A 20,283-nucleotide genomic window follows, 5' to 3' on the forward strand; every position below is an offset into this window, starting at 1 on the left:
CTAGGCTTCAATGTATGGATTTGGGGGCTACATAAACATTCAGGTCACAGCATGGATCTAGGGTCATAGACCCTGACTGCTTCTAGCCATCTGCCCCATCTGCCCCAAATAGCAGTCCCCGTCCTCATGGGCCAAGATGGAGCTCCAGATGCCACATCAATCTTGCAAGCAATTTGTTAAAAAGTCAAAAAATAGCAGATGTTGCCACAGCTATGGAGAAAAAGGAACATTTATACACTGTTGGTGGAAATATAAATTAGTTCAGCCACTAAACTAATGGAGCGTAGAGAGCAGTTAGGATATTTCTCAAAGAACTGAGAGTTGAACTACCATTTGACCTAGCAATCCCACGACTGGGTATACACCCAAAGGAAAATAAATCATTCTGCCAAAAAGACACATGCATCCACATGTTTATCGCAGCTCTAATCACAATAGCGAAGATGCTGAATCAACACAGGCGCCCATCAGTGGTGGAATGGATAAAGAAAATGTGTAGAAATACACCATGAAATACTATGCAGTCATTAAAAGTACAAAATCATGTCCTTTGCAGCAACATAGATGCAGCTGGGGGCCATTATCCTAAGCAAACTAATGCAGGAACAGAAAACAAAATATTGCATGTTCTCACTTACAAGTGGGAGCTATGCATTGGATACACATGGTAATAAAGATGGGAACAACAGACCCTGGGGACTACTAGACAGGGGAAGCAGGGAGGGGTAAAAGCTGAAAAACTACCTATTAGATACTATGCTCACTACATGGGTGATGGAGTCATTCATACTCCAAACCTCAGCATGTTGCGATATACCTTTGTAATAAATTTGCACGTTAGCCCCTGATTCTAAAATAAAAATTGAAACTCAAGAATTTTTATTCTCACACCTGCAATTCCAGCACTTTGGGAGGCTGAGGTGGGCTGATCACTTGAGGCCAGGAGTTTGAGATCAGCCTGGCCAACATAGCAAAACGCCATCTGTACTAAAAATACAATTAGCCGGGTGTGGTGGTAGGCGCCTGTTATCCTATCTACTCGGGCGACTGAGTCAGGAGAATCACTTGAACCCAGGAGGTGGAGGTTGCAGTGAGCCACTGCACTCTGGCCTGGGCGACAAGTGAGACCCTGTCTCAAAAAAAAAAAAAAAAAAAAAATCTTGCAAGCAGCAGGAAGGAAGAGGGGAGGACTGAGCAGAGAGACTATCGCAGCTTTCTCTTAAGAAAGGTTACCAGAATTACCACATAATCTTTGGCTTCTCCACGTGGGACAGCCACAGTCACTTAACCAATTGAGCTTCAAGAAAGGTTTTCAAATGTGATCTGTATTTCAGGCTGCTATGCACCTAGCTAAAAAAACAGGGATTCTAAATTGGCAAAAATTTATATCAGAATACACAATTATTGGGGGGGGGGGTGAAGTCTTTACTTAGGCTCTGGGAGATCCCGCCTTCAGCACGGGGGATCCTGTGCTCACCCAGAGAGGCAGTCAGTATCTTGGGCAGAGACATCTCCCCGCCTCCTCCCAGCCAGGCCCTAGATCCCTGCAGTCCTCTAGCGCCCCCTACTGGCTCTCCGCGGGACTCAGGCACAGGAGCCAGCACAGATTTATTCCCGGGAATCTGAAAAGGTAGTTGGTGCAAAGGTAGGTGATGCAAAGGTAGGTGGGTGGGTCACTGCAGGACTCAGTCCAGGGGCTCAACTCGCAGCCAAAGTCCGTCCTCCGCACGCAAAACAATCTCCGACGTCCTGCGTGGCTCCCTGTGGTCGGGCAGGATGCGGAAGCGCAGCAGCGTGAGCGCCAAGACCACCTTCATCTCTGCCATCGCGAACGTCTGCCCGATGCAGTTCCTGGGGGCCAGGGTGGAGGGTCTGACTGCACCCAGGACCCAGATCCCAGTCCCACTGCGCCAGGAACCAGGCCGGGAATCCCCAACCCCACCCAGACCACCTTGGGCAGATGGGGGAAGCTGTGTCTGGGACCCCCATGTGGGCTTGCATATTCCCAGAGCCTAACCCAGACCCCAGCCCCAACTGAAACCAGACGGGGCAGGAGGCTCTGAGCACACCCTTTTTCCTAGGATCTTCTTTAATTAAAACCCCTGTCACAGAAACACGTGGTCCTACAAGTCAGGCATCTGACAAGGCAGCCATCTGTGCCACCCTCAGCCCATGCCCACCTCAGACACCCCCTGGCCTCACCTGGGCCCCGCCGAGAAAGGAATAAAAGCCATAGGTGACCTCTTCTGGGCATTTTCTGGGTCGAAGCGGAAGGGGTCGTAGACCTGGGGTGGAGGCAAGTTAAGGCTGCTGATGGGGCCTCTGAGGACACCCAGCCACCCCCACATAAGACAGATGTGGGTGGAGTAGAGAGGGAGTATCTGGTTTTCTGGGACAAGACCCCTCCCCCGACCAGGCCCTGGGGATGGGGAAACAGGAAGGGGCAGCACCTCAGGGTCTGGCCAGACTGAGGGGTTGTGATGGATTGCGAAGATGTTGATGCTACAGACATTCCCTGTCGTGCAGGAGAGGACAGTAAGGACAAGGTCCGAGCTGCCTGCTGGGACCACCGCCCTGCCCAGGACCCTCCTCCCCTGCCATGGAGGGCACCTTTGGGGATGACCCGGCTGTCTGGGAGCACCACATCCTGGGTGCAGCCGCGGGAGAATGTAGGGACTGGGGGATGCAACCGCAGGCTCTCCTTCAGGCACATGGTCAGGAAAGGCAACTGGGCCAGGTCGTCCCTGAGGAAACACCCAACAATTATCCAGGGAGCAAACACGGCCCTCCTGCTGCCCCTGGAGACCCTCTCACCACCTCCCTCTGACCCTCAGTCCTATAACAAAATTAATCCCAGAAGCAACAAAGATGTAAGCATTAGAAAACCAAAGTCACAAAACTACTAGAAGAAAAGTTGACCTGGTGTTTTGGAGGTATTTCTGAGCAAAACAATATTCAGAAGGTGTCTCTTAAAAGTGCTCATTCCAGCGGGGCGCAGTGGCTCACTCCTGTAATCCCAGCACTTCGGAAGCCTGAGACAGGAGGATCACTTGAGGTCAGGAGTTCAACACCAGCCTGACCAACATGGTGAAATCCCATCTCTACTAAAAATATAAAAATTAGCCACGCATGGTGGCGGGCACCTGTAGTCCCAGCTACTCAGGAGGCTGAGGCAGGAGAATCCCTTGAACCTGAGAGGCAGAGGTTGCAGTGAGCCGAGATCACGCCACTGCACTCCAGTTTGGGAGGCAGAGTGACTCCATCTCAAAAACAAAAGTGTTCATTTGTTTGTGTGAAAAAGTATTTAAAATTATATAAAGAGGTAACAAAAGCAGGAAAAAAACATCTCTACAAAGGGCTTATAAAGTTATTTGAATAAATAATCTCCACTCCACACTGTAGGGTGGGATGACCATATGTTGTAAAGGTGTCAATTATTTCTAAACTAATCAATATACTTCATGCAATTAATAAATAACCTAGCTGGATTCTTTTTGGAACTTTGAAATCTTATTCTAATTGAAAGAATCTTAAAGTACATCAAGAGCTAGGTCAATTTTTTTTTTTTTTGAGATGGATTCTCACTCTGTCACCCAGGCTGGAGTGCAGTGGCCTGATCTCAGCTCACTGCAACCTCCACTTCCTGGGTTCAAGCGATTCTTGTGCCTCAGCCTCCCAAGTAGCTGGGATTACAGGTGTGCACCACCACACTCAACTAATTTTTGTATTTTTAGTACAGATGGGGTTTCACCATGTTGGCCAGGCTGGTCTCAAACTCCTGATCTCAAGTGATCTGCCTGCCTCAGCCTCCCAAAGTGCTGGGATTGCAGGCATAAGCCACCATGACCTGTCCAAGCTAGGTCAATTTTTAAATAAAAGATTGAAGAAGGGGAACCCAAGCTTCCAGATATTAAGAAATATTGCAAATGCATACTAATAAAAATAATATAATTTTTTTAAAAAACTGTGGGACTGCTGCAAGAACAGAAAAACAGATCCATAGAACAGAGTAGAGAGCGCAGAATCAGGCCTGTGAAAAGGGGAAACTTAACATCTGCTAAAGGAAGGTCCACACGCCCCTGGAGAATGGATAGTGTGGTGGAAGTTGTTCAGACCACTGGAAATGTGGGAACAGAGAGAAACAGGTTCTTGTCTACTGCATATACAAGGTGGAGTCTTTTCCTTTATGAGAAAGGTAAAATTATAATGTTAAAAGATGATAACATAGGAGAAATTTTTGTGACTTAGGAGCAGGAATTCTTAAAACCCCAAAAGCTTAAACAAGATAAAATATAAGGGATAAATACGCATGCAAATTAAGGATTTCTGTGCAATAAAAGATACAGTGGACCCAATTAACATTCCAATGAGAGATAAGTGATTCAGAGAAGATGCCGAAGATAGATAGATAGATAGATAGATAGATAGATAGATAGATAGATAGATGATAGATAGATAGATGATAGATAGATGATAGATAGATAGATGATAGATAGATAGATAGATAGATAGATAGATAGATAGATGATAGATAGATAGATAGATAGATAGATGATAGATAGATGATAGATAGATAGATGATAGATAGATGATAGATAGATAGATAGATAGATGATAGATAGATGATAGATAGATAGATGATAGATAGATGATAGATAGATAGATGATAGATAGATGATAGATAGATAGATAGATAGATGATAGATAGATAGATAGATAGATAGATGATAGATAGATAGATAGATGATAGATAGATAGATAGATGATAGATAGATGATAGATAGATAGATAGATAGATGATAGATAGATGATGATAGATAGATAGATAGATAGATAGATAGATAGATAGATATCCAGAACAATATCTTGAATATGTCAGGAATTCCTGCAAATCTACCAGAGAACGAACAGGTGACCCAAGTGAAAAGTAGACAAAGGATTTGATCTAAGAATTCATGGATGCTCAAACATGATAAATGTAAGAGGAGATGCTCAAAGTCACTGGCTATCATAGAAATGGAAGCTAGCTGACAATGAGACACCACTTCACATCTATTCGAGGCTAGAATGGCCAAAGGTAGGTGTTGCCAAGGGTTGGCTGAGGTGTGGGTAGAGGGGTCACATGCACTGATAGTGGGGTGCAGAGAAGCTGCCAATATGGAAGGCAACCTCCAGGATATGGCCAAGGAAAGATGTGTGTTTTACAGCCCAGCAAGCGGGTTCCCAACTGTAGATCCCAGAGAAATTGTCAGACATGCAGATAAAGAGATATGCACAAAGATGGTCATTGCACTGAAGAGATAGAAGCAGTCCAGGTATCCACTACAGAACTGAAGAGAAAAGGACTAGCTCATAGCTAAAAGCAGGAGAATAAATATACTTAGAACCACGGTGCTGCAAATCATAGTGCTACATTTATATAGCACAAATCATAGCACGCAACCACGGTGCTGCAAACGTAGCACAAATCATAGTGCTATATTTCTGAAAAGGTAAGAACCAGCACAACATCTGTGAAATAAAAACATACATAGAATTTTAAAATGTATCCACCCCAACAACAAATTTTACAAATAAAAGTATCCATCATTTTGTAATCATATTGATGGAGAGCTGGAAGTAGAGATTTGAGATAAATGGGAAGAAATACGTATTGTATAGAAAAATGATGAGAATTTGCCATGAACTGAGGAGCATCGTTAACTCAAACATTAGCACCTAAGGTCCAAAAAATTTATTAATTAAAATTTTCAAAAGTATTTGTCAAACTAACTAACCTGATCACAGAGTTGAAATGGAAAAAAATAGGAACTCGAGGGAAAAAAAACTGTAAACACAAAGTAATGAGACAGAACAAACTCTACCAAATATTAAAGTGTTTTTAAAAGTAGACTTCATGCTGCTCGTGTAGGACTACATAATAAATGGAACAAAATGAAGGCAACAAATAAAACCATATATATACATATATGCCTAAGATAGATAGACATATATATATATATGGTTTTATTTGTTGCCTTAAAATATATATATATAGTGTATACACTATATATAGTATGTGTGTGTGTATATATATATATATATAGTTTCTTGTCAATTTGTTGTTATTTAGAATCATGAGACAAGGACAAAATATTCATTAAACTTGGTTGGGACAATTAGACATTTGGAGAAAAAATAGATTCCAACATAGATTTCAAAGGGAAACATTTCTAAATGTGAAAAATATTGATAAAATGTTAAATAAATAAACTTTTAAAAATATATAAGCCTATTAAAATAAGTCAAACAGAGTTTTGCATTTTACTATTAGAGTATAAAAGGGTTTTTTAAATAATTTTTTAAGAAACACAAACAGGAATTATAAAAGAAAAAATTAATTAATAAATTTGGTGACAAATAAATGAACCAAAAATAAAAATAAAGGCCAAGACAATGCGAGGAAACATTTTGCATAACGGAAAAAAGAAATAATTTTCTTAATATGCAAAGAGCTTTTATAAATAAATAAGAAAACTAGTATGACCCAAAGTAGAAAAAACAAATTATGCAAAAACTGACTTCACAGAAAAAGAGATATGGATGGCTCATCAGCAGGTGAAAACAGTGCTCAAGTTTACCCATATTTAAAGTTATGTTCATTAAAATAACAAAATATTATATTGCACCTATCAGATTGGCAAATGTTTTAGTTTCATAATAGGCACTTCTGGGGAGGTTATGAGGAAATTTGGCATTCTCAAAATCCGTGTGTAGGAGTAGATTTCCCAAGAGCTATTGAATTGTAAAACTCAAATGGTCTTTGGCTCAGCAACTGCACTTCTAAGAATCTGTTCTTCAAAGATGACATGTCAGCAATGATCATGGTACACCAATATTCAACACATCATGTCTTTTATACCAAAAGGCTGAAAAGTATACAAACATGCGTTGATAAGAGAATGTTTTGATAAATCATAATATTAGATTGGTCCAAAAGTCATTGCGGTTTTTGCCATTAATTCTCCAAGCAGCCCTGTGGGACAGCAATTCCCCACACCCCCAGTTTACAAAGGAGAAAAGTTGTTCAGAAAAGGGAATTGATTTTACTAATGTTGCATAGCAAGTTAGTGGGGAAATAAATATGGACTCCCAGACCATTCTGTCCCCAAAGCATGCAATGTTACCCTTGCTAGCCCCCGTTAGGTAGAGTAGTAGAGCCCTGTTTCTGGGCTCTACTCCTATTCCCACTAGGCAACAATGGCAGAATCATCAAAAAGATCCTCCCCTTTTCCCCCACCTAGGGAGAAGAACCAACGAGAAGGACTCAGAAACAGCCACAAGCACCTGCACTCACCATTCAATCTCTTTAGGCTCACTGTCCTTCAGAAGCTCTTGCACCTCCTGCCGGCAGCGTTCTTGGTATTCTGGGTACCTCGCGAGGTTGTACAAGACCCAGGAGAGGCCACTGGCCGTGGTGTCATGGCCTGAGGGTCAGCCAGGCAGACTTGAATCTCTGGGCTGCTTCAGCACCCAGAGGGTGGACAGCACCCACACATTGAGGCTCTCAGGAAGGTTGAGGGGAGAGGGAGGTTGGGCTGAATAAAGTGATTCAGGGCCGGCCCTCCACTTCCCTGGAGTGGAGAGACCCCTGTCCCCACTGTAGTCCCAGACTGGGACACTCACCTGCAAACATGAAAGTGTCAGCTTCTGCTCTTATGTCCTCATCTGACAACCCTTTCCCATTTTTATCCTGGTGACAAGAACCCCAATCACACTAGTTCTGGGGTCACTGGAGTCTAAACTGAAACAGTCTCTGAAGACCCATTATCCCAGAAGGATCCCTCCCTTGTCACCTCCAGATCTACCCCCACAGGCTTCCTCCCGGCCTCCTGTTTGTTCTTCCCAGGCAGCTTTCTATGCAGCTTTCTATGCAATCACCTCTAAAACTTATCTAACTTGTCCCTCCCTTCCTCAAGCACCTTCCATGGCTCCTTAGTGCCCTCTGGATCAAGTCCAGTCCTTCAATCTGACATTTGACCTGAAGCTCCATTTTACCTCTTGAATTCAGATCCCAGAGAAGCCCACCTCGCTCAGCAGGAGCACATCAATGAAGTCCAAAGTCTTGCACTTGGCTTTGGCTTGGAGGAAGTCATCAACACCCTGGCTAGTGAGGGTGCGGCGCCGCTCCTGGATGACGGCATCTGTGAAGTCATGCACCAGTCGGCAGGCCCTGCGGAAGCGCCGTCCATAGGGAGTGAGGAAGTACAGGAAGTCCTTGTACCAGAAGAACTGGCTATTCCGTTTCACTACAAGGGCACTGAGCTCCATGATCGTGGCAATATATTCACTGGGCTTCCTGCAGGGCCAGTCCAGAGAGAAGAAGCAGCTCCTTACACACATGAAAGCCTGGCAGCACCTTCCAGCCAGAATCCCAGGACCACGTTCCATGCAGAAAGGGGTGCCCTGCAAGCACACTTCACTCTCTGCCTCCCACTCTCTGTGAACTGCCTCCTGCCCCAGGTCCCCAGGGCACAGCTTGGCCATCATGGGCATCTCCTCTCTCTCTCTTACAAAACATCTGCTCTTGCCTATTATTATTCAGTTTCTCCCAAATCTGCCCCATTTTCTCCACCAAACTCAGACCTCCTCTCCCTGGCATCCTTGCATGCTGCGTCTACATGACAGTCAATTTTCCATAGAGTCCCACAGAGTCCAGTGTCCAAGCTCAGCACTGACCATGAGTCTCATCTGCTCAAACACCTCCATGGCTCCCTAGGAACCTTGGATAAAATTCATCTTCCTTTGTCTGACTTTTCAAGATCCTTAAGATCTAGTTACTGCCAACCCCTCCACCTTCATTTCCAAGTGTCTCCCAACTGCCTGTTGCACATGCTCTGCTCATCTTAGCCTCCTTGCCTTGACCCAAACAGTTCCACTTGTTTGGAGGAAACTTCTCTTTCTCTCTCTGTCTCTCTCTCTCTCTATCTCTTTCTCTCCTTCTTGGTCCTTCAATGCCTACTTCTCATCATCTCTCCAGGAAGGCTCTTCTTGTCTCCCTGGGCTTCGCTCTCCCCACACCCACCCCCCTACTCCATCCCGTGTTCCCAGGCCCTGGGCAAGAACTCACTCCTGACAATTGCTGTCAAAGCTGAAGATGCATTTCTGCAGACTGTCCAGGGTCATAAGGCTGATGTGCTCAAACACGTCCAGACGGGTGCTGCCCTCCATGGCCAGGCGTTGCCACTTGTCCTGGCCAGAGAAGGGAACAGGGCTGGGGCCAGGCCTTGGCTCCTCTGAGTCCCCCTGCAACCCCAACCACCAGGATGGACTCCCCCAGAGGCAGGCTCCTGGTTTTCTGTCCCAGACGCCCATCCCCAGGGAGGACTAGGCTTGGGTGAGAGTGGAAGCTGTTACTATTAGGAGATGAAGATCCCATGACTAGGTTCAAGCCCCAGCTGTGATTCCTAAGCTGTGTGTACCCTTGGTCAACTCACAGCCCTCATCTAGGTCTCACCTGTCAAATCCTCAATAGCAATCAAGATGACCTGCTTTGATGCCAGTGAGCCAGGCTAGAGCCCCTTTTCCCCCACTCTTAGACTCACTAACAAGTTGGGTGAACTTGGGAAATCTCCCTAACATCTCTGGCCCTCAGTTTCACCATTTGTCATGGCATGGGGGAGAGGGTGGAAAATATCCTCTACCTCACAGGGCTGTGTAAATTAAATGAGACCACATATACCATGGAATAGGCATATTACGTCATTTCTGTCATATGATGAGCTCTCAATAAATATTATCTTGATTCATCTTCATTGTTATAAATTAATTACAAAAAGTCCCTGTGATCCCCCTGAACATTTTTTTCTGTGCATGCCAAGAATGCAAAACTCTGAAGTTTTGTTGTTGCTCTTGTTTGTTTGTTTTGTTTGTTAGTTTTTGAGATGGAGTCTCGTTCTGTTGCCCAGGCTGGAGTGCAGTGGCACGATCTTGGCTCACGGCAACCTCCGCTTGCCGGGTTCAAGCAATTCTCCTGTCTCAGCCTCCTGAGTAGCTGGGGTTACAGGCACACACCGCCACACCCTGCTAATTTCTGTATTTTTAGTAGAGACAGGGTTTCGCCATGTTGGCCAGGCTGGTCTCGAACTCCTGACCTCAAGTGATCCCAGTGTGCTGGGATTACAGGCATGAGCCACCACACCCAGTCAACCCTGAGGTTCTTAATCTGGGCTATTTCTCAGTATTGTGTTTGCAGAGAACAGCCTTGGGGTATAAGGTAATGGCTCCTCTGGGACACACGTTAGGCTTATTCTGCTTGCTCTGAAAGCTGATTCTCTAAGCCTAATGCTCCTCCCCATCATGCAAATATACTATATGGCAGGCATCTACAGAAGCCCACCTTATCACCCCAGGGAATTTGGGTGGCTTAGAGAAAGGATCCAAACCAACAAGATGCACATGCCACTTGCTGAGACATGAGTAATAAATTTTTGTCTTTGACCCAGAAGTCTCGTGTCTTCTGGCAGAATCCATGCAAAAGTAACAAGCTAATTTATTAGCTCACAGGAGAAAAAAAAAAATCCTAGTCATTTTACAAAACGCTTGGCTCCATTTCTTCTCTTCTCCCTGCATCCACATCTTTTGCAATGTGATTTTTTAGCAACTTCCATTAAGAGATGGAGCCTATTTTGCCCCACATTGATTCATGGTGGACATTTTACTTTTTTTGGCCAATAGAATGTGGTGAAAATGATAAGGCCTTAACTAGTGAGAAGTTGGCTGGGTGCAGCAGGTCATGCCTGTAATTCCAGCACTTTGTGAGGCCGAGGAGAGCGGATCACTTGAGGTCAGGAGTTCAACACCAGCCTGCCCAACATGGTGAAACCCTGCCTCTACTAAAGATACAAAAAATTAGCTGGGCATGGTGGTGGGCGCCTGTAATTCCATCTACCCGCGAGGCTGAGGCAGGAGAATTGCTTGAGGCGGGGGTTGCAGAGAGCCAAGATGGCACCACTGCACTCCAGCCTGGGAGACAAAGCAAGACTTCATCTCAAAAATAAAATAAATAATAATAACCAGTGAGAAGCATTGCATCCTCCTCTCACTGCCTTGGAATCCTGTCTCTGCCGTGTGAGCAATCCTGGGGTGTCATCTAGAGGCAGAGAATCACATGGAGAAAAGTCCAGGTGTCCCAGCTGAGGCCATCCTAAATCAGCCAGAAGCCAGCAAAGCTCCAAACATGTGAGAGAACTGAGCTGGCACAAGCAAAGCTGCCTACCTGACCCACAGCTGCTCTTATACCATGAGGGATCCCATCCACATGCAGAAGGGTTGGCCAACATTCCCACAGATTTGTTAGCAAATATAAACACTTATTGCTCTAAACCAATTAGTTTTGAAGTGATCTGTACTCAGCAATGACTACTATGCAAGTGTCATCATTCCTTTCTTGAGTTTACAGGGATTCTGTGAGAAAAATGTGGAAATTGACTCCTTTTGACCACCTACTAAGTGTCAGAGACGAGTCCATCACATGCTCCTACCACCTTTTAGTGAGGATTATTAACCTCATGGGGAAATCAAGGCACAGAGAGGAAGAGCAATGGCCCCAAACCCACCCAGGAGAGCCAACATTCCAGACCCAATTGTATGTGATCCGCCCACCCTAAGGCTGCAGCTGGGACGCTGAGTTCAAGGCACTCACATGCATGATGTTCGCACTCTTGCTGAAAATCTTTATGTAGGGCTTCAGGATGTTGAAATGGAAGGCAGGCATCAGCATGCGACGGTGGTGTCTCCACTTGTCACCAACACTTGACAAGAGCCCATCCCCTAGTAGGGCAGCCAAAGGCTGTGGGCAAGGGCAGAACCTTCCCCTGACCACACAAGTTGGTCCCCATCCCGTCCACCTACAGTTACTTACCCAGCCAGGGCTTCAGGGTCTTGTAGAAGATTATGTCCTTGTCTGTAATGGCATCTGAATGAATGAGGACCATCAGCGTCCATGGAGAGGAATAGAGGAGGGACTTTGGGTATGGAGGGTGGCTCCCAGCCAGAGGTTTGGACTTCTTTTCTCCAAGCCCAGCATAGCAGGAAGGAGGCCATGGGCAGAAGAAGAAAGGAGGGTGGGGGGCATAAAGGGGGCCGGACTAGGCTGCAACAACACTATAGAGCAATGATACACCCTGACGTGGTACAGCACACCCAGCATGCCTTGACGTGGCTCCTACACAATCCAACATGTTCTGCAACACCCAAGCATAAGTCAACACTCTGCAAAACACATTTACAGAATAAGAGTTAAAGACAGAATTCTGATGATATTAGGTGAGACCTGGATCCAGTTGTGCCTGAAGGCCATCCTCCCTGGACTTTGCAGTCAATAGGTTCTCTTTAATGGCTTAGACTGTGTGGGGTTGAGTTTCTACCACTCACAATGGAAAGACACCTCAGCACCCAGGGAGAGCTGTGGACCTGCCCAGAGTCACTCAGCATTTTGGGGCCTGAGCCATGGTCTCTGTGGGGTGATACCCCTTCTGCTGCTCTCCCTGGCCTGTCCAAAGATGGGAAGGGCAGAGGGCAAGGGTAGGGCTCCAGACTGGGGTGGGGTCTCGTATTGGAGATTCCTGGGGCCTGGAGCAGGAGGGCAATGAGCATATGGTGGAAGTGCCACAGGATGGGGTTAGAAGGAATCGACCCACAAGAGGTGAATGTCATGGAAATAGCAGCCCAGATCTTCCACCAACCACAAGTCCTTCTCACTGCTCTGGGCCTGCAGAAGGACAAGGCTGATGCCAGGCCTGGCCCAGAGTCTTGAATACTAACATTGCCCACTGCATCACCCTGCCTCTGCTTAAAAAAAAATTATCACTCATCGTTCCAGACCCAGCTCCTGCTACTCCTCCTCCAGGAAGCCTTCCAGCCTGCCCCAGTAGAAACCTTGTTCTCCCCTGATCTGTCACAGCCTATCTCCTCCTGGCCCATTCCTAACCCCATGAAGTTGGGGATGTCTCTGTACCCATCCATCTCCTCAAGTTTGGGGATTCCTCCAGGACAGGGCCTTGGATTAAGGCTTCTCGGGGCCCCAGTGGTTCCCAGAACAACACGGAGGTGGGGAAGATGGCAGCAGAGAGAAGAGACACTGAGGTTGGGGTTGTGACTACAGGAAGGAAAGAGCAGGGTGGCTGAGAGAGAAGCAGGAAGAAAGGGGCTGAGTACTACAAGAGCCGCACAGAAGCTTTGGGGATGAGATCTAGAAGCCATCCCATGTTCTCTTGTGCCCACCACCACAAGCTCTGCAGGAGTACCTGAAGTATTGATGACAGACCGGACGGTGTCGGGGTGGCACAAGTTGATGACGGGAAAGATGGGGCCCAACCACCTCACAAAGCCCTGGGGGTAGGTGGCCACCAGCTGGGTCAGGACCCTCAAGCCCTCCTCTGTGGGGGTGACCTGCAAGCAAGGCAAAGGCCATCACCTCCTGTGATGGTTAATTTTAGGTGTCCACTTGACTGGGTTAAGGGATGCCCAGATATCCAGTCAAACATTATTTCTGGGTATGTCTGTGAGAGTGTTTCAAGAGAGATTAGCATTTGAAGGAAAACTGAGGAAGAAGGATCTCCCCTTCCCATTCTGGGTGGGCATCATCCAATTTGTTGAGGGTCCAGGTAGAATGTTAAAGTGGAGAAAGGGTGAATTTGTTTTCTCCTCTGCAGCTGAGACATCCATCTTCCCCTGCCCTTGGGCATTAGAACTCCAGGTTCCCAGGGCTTTGGACCCAGACAGAATTGTACCACCAGTGTCCCTGATTCTCCAGCTTGCAGAAGGCACAGAATGGGACTTCTCAGCCTCCATAGACATGAGTCAATTCCTATAATAAATGCCCTCTTCTGTCTCTCCATAGATTAGATAGATCATAGACAGACAGATGGACGGATAGATAGATAGATAGATAGATAGATAGATAGATAGATAGATGTAGATATTAATATCATATTAATTCTATTACTCTGGAGAAATAAATACATTTCCCAGGAGGAGCCACAGCAGGTCCCACTGCAGGCTTTAGAGGTGGCACAGCCTCTGCAATGAACAGCATGTCCAGATTCTGCACACATAGGGGTAATCTCCACTCCCTCCTGCTCCCTTCTCCTGGGGCAGTATCTAAGTTCCAAGGCTACATCCCAGGGAACAGGGAGAAGACACACTGTCTGTTCACGGAGAAGCCCACCTTGAATAAAGAGGATGGATTTTCTCATCCTGGGAGTGGCTCCAGCCCATAGACAGTCATGTGGGGTGGGCTCCATAAGGGTGGTGTGTGGGCAGCAATGTGGCCTCAGGACATGTCCCCAGGACTGGTCCCCACATCCTTTTATGTCCTGGCTGGGCCTCACGGGCTCCAGGTCCTCCCATGGAGAAGGGTCTGCCCACTGTGGAACTTCCTTTCTCAGCAGCCCCCAGGGGAGAAGAGGTGAATCTAACTGTCTGTCAGGAAGAACAGCAGCTCTCACCAGGGAGCAGCTTCTGCACAGCAAGCTCAGAGCTAGTCCTTCCTGTGCTCCCTCACCCTGCACCTGTGGACACACCCATCAATCCTGCCACTTGCCAATGAACAGACTGATGCCAAATCGCCCAAGGGAGACAGCAGGTCTAAGTGAAAGGGCAGGGTCTGAAGGGTCACAGATAACTTTAAAGAGGAAGTCACTGGCCAATTTTTATCCAGGTTGGGCAACACAACCCATTGGGACAGCTTAGTGGGGATAAAGAAGATGCCCCTGCAAGGGTAGAGTGGAGATGGGACACATCTCTCTTCTGGCCCAGCTGTGTCACGATGTGAGGGTAGGGGGTGTATAGCTACTTCCTATGGGAAAACTGCAGCCCAGAGATGGGCGGACACAAGCAAATGAGCCAGGCAGAAAGTGGGTTCTAGACAGTGAGCTCAAGAGGCCTCCAGTACAGCAGTGGATAAAGTGGAAATAATGGTGAATCCCTGCTGTGTAACCCCGACACTCCCACAGGAACCCATCAGAGGTTCACTAGTGTACTGAAAACAGTCCGGAAAAGAATTCAAAACAGGCTAGGGGTGACTTCCCCTAGACAAGGAGATGAGAAAGGCTTGGCATGGCAAAGCAGAGGAATGAGTGAGTGGGCAGAGGAATGAGCAAGTGAAGAGAGGAATGAGTGAGTGAGGAGAAGAATGAGTGAGTGAGCAGAGGAATGAGTGAGTGAGCAGGGGAATGAGTGAGTGAGGAGAGGAATGAGTGAGTGAGGAGAGGAATGAGTGGGTGGGTAGAGGAATGAGTGAGTGAGGAGAGGAATGAGTGAGTGAGCAGAGGAATGAGTGAGTGAGGAGAGGAATGAGTGAGTGAGCAGAGGAATGAGTGAGTGAGCAGGGGAATGAGTGAGTGAGCAGAGGAATGAGTGAGTGAGCAGGGGAATGAGTGAGTGAGCAGAGGAATGAGTGAGTGAGCAGAGGAATGAGTGAGTGAGCAGGGGAATGAGTGAGTGAGCAGAGGAATGAGTGAGTGAGCAGAGGAATGAGTGAGTGAGGAGAGGAATGAGTGAGTGAGGAGAGGAATGAGTGAGTGAGCAGAGGAATGAGTGAGTGGGCAGAGGAATGAGTGAGTGAGCAGAGGAATGAGTGAGTGAGCAGAGGAATGAGTGAGTGAGGAGAGGAATGAGTGAGTGAGGAGAGGAATGAGTGAGTGAGCAGAGGAATGAGTGAGTGAGCAGGGGAATGAGTGAGTGAAGAGAGGAATGAGTGAGTGAGGAGAGGAATGAGTGGGTGGGTAGAGGAATGAGTGAGTGAGGAGAGGAATGAGTGAGTGAGCAGGGGAATGAGTGAGTGAGTAGAGGAATGAGTGAGTGAGGAGAGGAATGAGTGAGTGAGGAGAGGAATGAGTGAGTGAGCAGAGGAATGAGTGAGTGAGCAGGGGAATGAGTGAGTGAGCAGAGGAATGAGTGAGTGAGCAGAGGAATGAGTGAGTGAGGAGAGGAATGAGTGAGTGAGGAGAGGAATGAGTGAGTGAGCAGGGGAATGATTGAGTGAGCAGGGGAATGAGTGAGTGAGGAGAGGAATGAGTGAGTGAGGAGAGGAATGAGTGAGTGAGCAGAGGAATGAGTGAGTGAGGAGAGGAATGAGTGAGTGAGGAGAGGAATGAGTGAGTGAGGAGAGGAATGAGTGAGTGAGGAGAGGAATGAGTGAGTGAGGAGAGGAATGAGTGAGTGAGGAGAGGAATGAGTGAGTGAGGAGAGGAATGAGTGAGTGAGGAGAGGAATGAGTGAGTGAGCAGAGGAATGAGTGAGTGAGGAGAGGAATGAGTGAGTGAGGAGAGGAATGAGTGAGTGAGGAGAGGAATGAGTGAGTGAGGAGAGGAATGAGTGAGTGAGGAGGGGAATGAGTGAGTGAGCAGGGGAATGAGTGAGTGAGCAGAGGAATGAGTGAGTGAGCAGAGGAATGAGTGAGTGAGGAGAGGAATGAGTGAGTGAGGAGAGGAATGAGTGAGTGAGGAGAGGAATGAGTGAGTGAGGAGAGGAATGAGTGAGTGAGGAGAGGAATGAGTGAGTGAGGAGAGGAATGAGTGAGTGAGGAGAGGAATGAGTGAGTGGGTAGAGGAATGAGTGAGTGGGTAGAGGAATGAGTGAGTGAGGAGAGGAATGAGTGAGTGAGGAGAGGAATGAGTGAGTGAGAAGAGGAATGAGTGAGTGAGGAGAGGAATGAGTGAGTGAGGAGAGGAATGAGTGAGTGAGGAGAGGAATGAGTGAGTGAGGAGAGGAATGAGTGAGTGAGGAGAGGAATGAGTGAGTGAGGAGAGGAATGAGTGAGTGAGCAGAGGAATGAGTGAGTGAGCAGAGGAATGAGTGAGTTTCTCTGCCATCCCAGACCCCAGCCCACCCCCTCAGCCTGAGCCCCATTTCCACCCTTCCACCCTGAGACACTAGATCCATCCTCCTGCCACTCACCAGGCCCAGGTGACCCAAGAACCAGTTCTGTTTCGGGGGCTGCGGGAAACACCGGAGGCGGCGGCAGTTGTCATAGAAGGCGTAGGTCCAGGCCAGGATGCGGACCAGGAGCCAGGAGGCCCCGACCAGCAGCAGGAGCAGCCACGGGGATGCTGCCACCGGCCCGAGGCCCAGCCAGGACAGGCTCAGCAGCAACATCCTGCAGGGCAGACAGGATGGAGTGAGGTCCTGAGGCCTAGGAAAGGGGCTGGGGAGCTCCAGGACCAATGATGGGTAAACATGGTTAAGAGCATGGAGGGAGATTCAGGGAATCTCAGGGGAAGAGGCCAAGGGAGAGGGGAGAGGAGAAGTGACACCAAATTAGAGATCAAGGAGACTAGAGACCAGACAGCTTCATCTAGAACCACCAGCCAACTTGACCTCTGGTTACCTGCAAGCACCCATCACCAGCGCCAGCTCCCTGGAGCCACCCCAGTCTTGGGCAGTGCCCCTCCCTATCCAGCCCTGCCACCCCCAGCCTGGCACCTTCTGTCAGGAGAAGCTTGTCCCGCACAACCTCCTCTCCTCCTTTGCTAGGAGGTTTTTGCTCCTGGCCCCAGATCTAGGAAACACTGCAGGAGGCTGGGCTGGGCTGGGCTGGGCTGGGCTGGGCTGGGCTGGCCAATCCTCACAGCCTGGATGCCTCCTTTGTGCCAGGGCAGCCAACCAAACCCCAGGGACTGGTGGAGACCATAACTGTAGAAGAACCAATTCAGGGTGACCCAGCATGGCCACTCGGTCCTCAGCACCTCTCATGTAAGGCAGAGGGTAAGTTGGAGGGCAGCCAATGGTGATCTGAGCCCCAAAATTTGCAGCCACCCTGCCTTTCCAAGACCAGGGGAATGTAGGTAAAGGAATGAAGTGTTCAGGTGCCAGGTGAGCTGGGTGAGGCCAAGCCTTCTCCCAAAACATCCCCCGAGTTCCCCTCCAAATGTGGGCCAGGAGAATGCTGTGCACCATTTCTCAGTGCAGATTTAGGAGATTCAGAGACAGAAGCCTGTTGCCCTCCACTGCCAGCATGGCAGGAATTCAAGTCCTGCCTCCCAGCAGCCCAGGACCTAGGCTGAGACCTGACGGACAGGAGCAGGAACAAAGAATGCAGCGCCACTGGGGATTACCCAGGGTCAGATTCTGGAGATAAGGAGACCAGCTGGAAAAGCAACCTGGATGCTAGGCTCAGCATAGGAGGACAGAGGGGGCCCGTGAAGGGTAAGGGTGAGGGAAGCTGTGAGCAGACGAGGTCCAGACAGGGGAAGGCAGAGCCAGGGGACCCTGAGTGGAGTCCTTCTTCTGCTCTGTCCTTGCTTCGATGATGGGCAGTACTGCCCCTCCTGGGCTAGGCTTTTTTTTTTTTTTTTTTTTCTTGAGACGGAGTCTCGCCCTGTCACCCAGGCTGGAGTGCATTGGCGCAACAGGATGGAGGGTGAGCTCAGCTCACTGCAACCTCTGCTTCCTGGGTTCAAGTGATTCTCCTGCCTCAGCCTCCTGAGTAGCTGGGATTACAGGCGCCCACCACCACGCCCAGCTAATTTTTTGTATCTTTAGTAGAGACAGGGTTTCACCATGTTGGCCAGGCTGATCTCGAACTCCTGACCTCGTGATCTGCACACCTTGGCCTCCCAAATTGCTGTGAGCTCAGATTTTGCATTTGGGAGATGGGATGTGGAATGAGGGGCTTTAGAGGGGGACAGAGGAGCAGTCTTCAGAGGAAAGAGCCTCAAAAAGAGGAGGTGAAGGGAAGGAGCTGGCAACATGCACTTTAACTGTAAGGCTCAGTTACTCAAAGTGTGGTCCAGGGACCTGTGCCATGAGCATTACCTGAGAGCTGGCAGGAAATGCAGAATCCCATGCCCCAACCCAGAAATACTAACTCAAGATTGCATCTTAATAGAACCCCAGGAAATCCCTATACAATCCTTCCAGTTTAAGCAGACTTGTTTTAAGATTCCTGGCTCCAGGCTTTGCAGGGATGCTGGGAGTTAATCCCTTAACCTTTCTGATTCTCAGGGCTTCTTTCAGCTATAAAATAAAAAGAAAAATCTATGCCTCTCAGGGCTGTTCATGCAACTATATGTTTCTTGAGCACCTACTACGTGCCAGGCACTGTTCCAGGCACTGGGGATGCAACAGTGAGTGCTCGGCTGTCAAAGGTGTCACATCACATAAAGAGACAGGCAATGATCCAACAAATCAGACAATCCAATAAATCAGAGAATCAGGGAGGGCTTCCAGGAAGAGGTGACCTTTTAGCAGAGACATGAATGAAGAGGGAGACCCTCCAAGGGCAGCCATGGGATGGGGCACCCAGGCTGTGCAAAAATGCACATGAGTTCTTATTCCTTTGAAGTTCATGCTGAGATCACCAACACGTGGGACCACACAATTCATCCTTGGGAAGGCCAAGGTGGGAAGCGAAATCTGGCCCAATATTGAAGCCATGAGCAGATGTTGAACTTTCACGAGCCATGAGTAAGGACTCACACCCCAGCAGGACTCTGCAGCCTGGGAGAAGCCAAGGTGCATCACTGAGGTCCTGATTCCTGGACCAGGTAGCAGAACAGGAAATTGAGGCCAAGGGAAGGAGGGATAGTCCAGAGGGAGCTCTCTACTCCGGGAGTTTTGTGCCTGAGAAGGCTGGAGTCTCCCCAAGATTTCTCATCCAACCAGGACTATCTCAGGGGCCAAATCACACAGCCTGGCTTATGGAATGTCCCCTAGTGAGTATCGGAGGGAGGGGAGTCACTCATGGGAAAACAGAAGCTGGTGCTTCTCTGCAGGGGCCCTTCCACCCCTACCCAGAGTGGGGCAGTGGGAAAGTGCACCAGACCACAGAGCGACCAGCCTCAGTCACCACCCATCAATTCCTAAGCCTAAGTCTTCACATCTGACAAATGTGTCTCCTAAAGCATCACAAAGCATTGCCAGCATTCTATCAGACACAGGCAGAGAGAGCAGAGAATAAGCTCCAAATTAAAGATGTGAGTAATGGTCCCATCAATATAAAAAACGTACGAGTGTATGTGTGTGTGTCTGTATGTACACGTGTATGCACATTGAAAAAAATCCAGAAGAATGCACATACCACGATGGAATTGGAGAAATTACCATTGGAGTAGAGACTTTTTAACTTTCTACATGTCTCTGTTGCTTCGTTTTTCAAGCCGGGCTGCTATAAATGTAATAATTAAAACAAATTTTTTTAAATAAATAAGGATTTGGTACAGTGGGGACACAGTTGATCCACAACATAGGTGAGTAGTTCTGTTTTGTTTTGTTTTGTTTTGTTTTGTTTTGCTTTGTTTT

At 47.9% G+C, this 20,283-nt stretch overlaps 1 protein-coding gene across 2 annotated transcripts; it reads right to left on the bottom strand.

Moving 5' to 3' along the window:
- Nucleotides 1-397: 397 nt before the first annotated feature.
- Nucleotides 398-17,529, bottom strand: LOC100606376 (cytochrome P450 4F8). 2 transcript variants are annotated; one of them, XM_003275907.2, is made up of 13 exons: nucleotides 17,467-17,529; nucleotides 16,942-17,140; nucleotides 13,287-13,431; nucleotides 11,903-11,956; nucleotides 11,684-11,811; nucleotides 9,110-9,231; nucleotides 8,068-8,338; nucleotides 7,666-7,732; nucleotides 7,337-7,466; nucleotides 2,611-2,744; nucleotides 2,451-2,515; nucleotides 2,203-2,285; nucleotides 398-1,851 (listed from the first exon to the last, which is right to left on the bottom strand). In XM_003275907.2, the coding sequence occupies exons 2-13, from the start codon at nucleotides 17,137-17,139 to the stop codon at nucleotides 1,686-1,688; spliced, it is 1,563 nt and encodes a 520-aa protein (XP_003275955.2). In that variant the 5' UTR covers nucleotide 17,140; nucleotides 17,467-17,529; the 3' UTR covers nucleotides 398-1,685. The 2 variants fall into 2 exon arrangements, with proteins under 2 accessions (XP_003275955.2, XP_030676421.1); XM_030820561.1 differs by lacking the exon at nucleotides 17,467-17,529 and having other exon boundaries at nucleotides 1,669-1,851; nucleotides 16,942-17,142.
- Between the last annotated feature and the right edge of the window lie 2,754 nt (nucleotides 17,530-20,283).

Source organism: Nomascus leucogenys, chromosome 10 (genome assembly GCF_006542625.1).
Source record: "Nomascus leucogenys isolate Asia chromosome 10, Asia_NLE_v1, whole genome shotgun sequence".
In the NCBI taxonomy this organism is placed as follows: Eukaryota; Metazoa; Chordata; class Mammalia; order Primates; family Hylobatidae; genus Nomascus; species Nomascus leucogenys.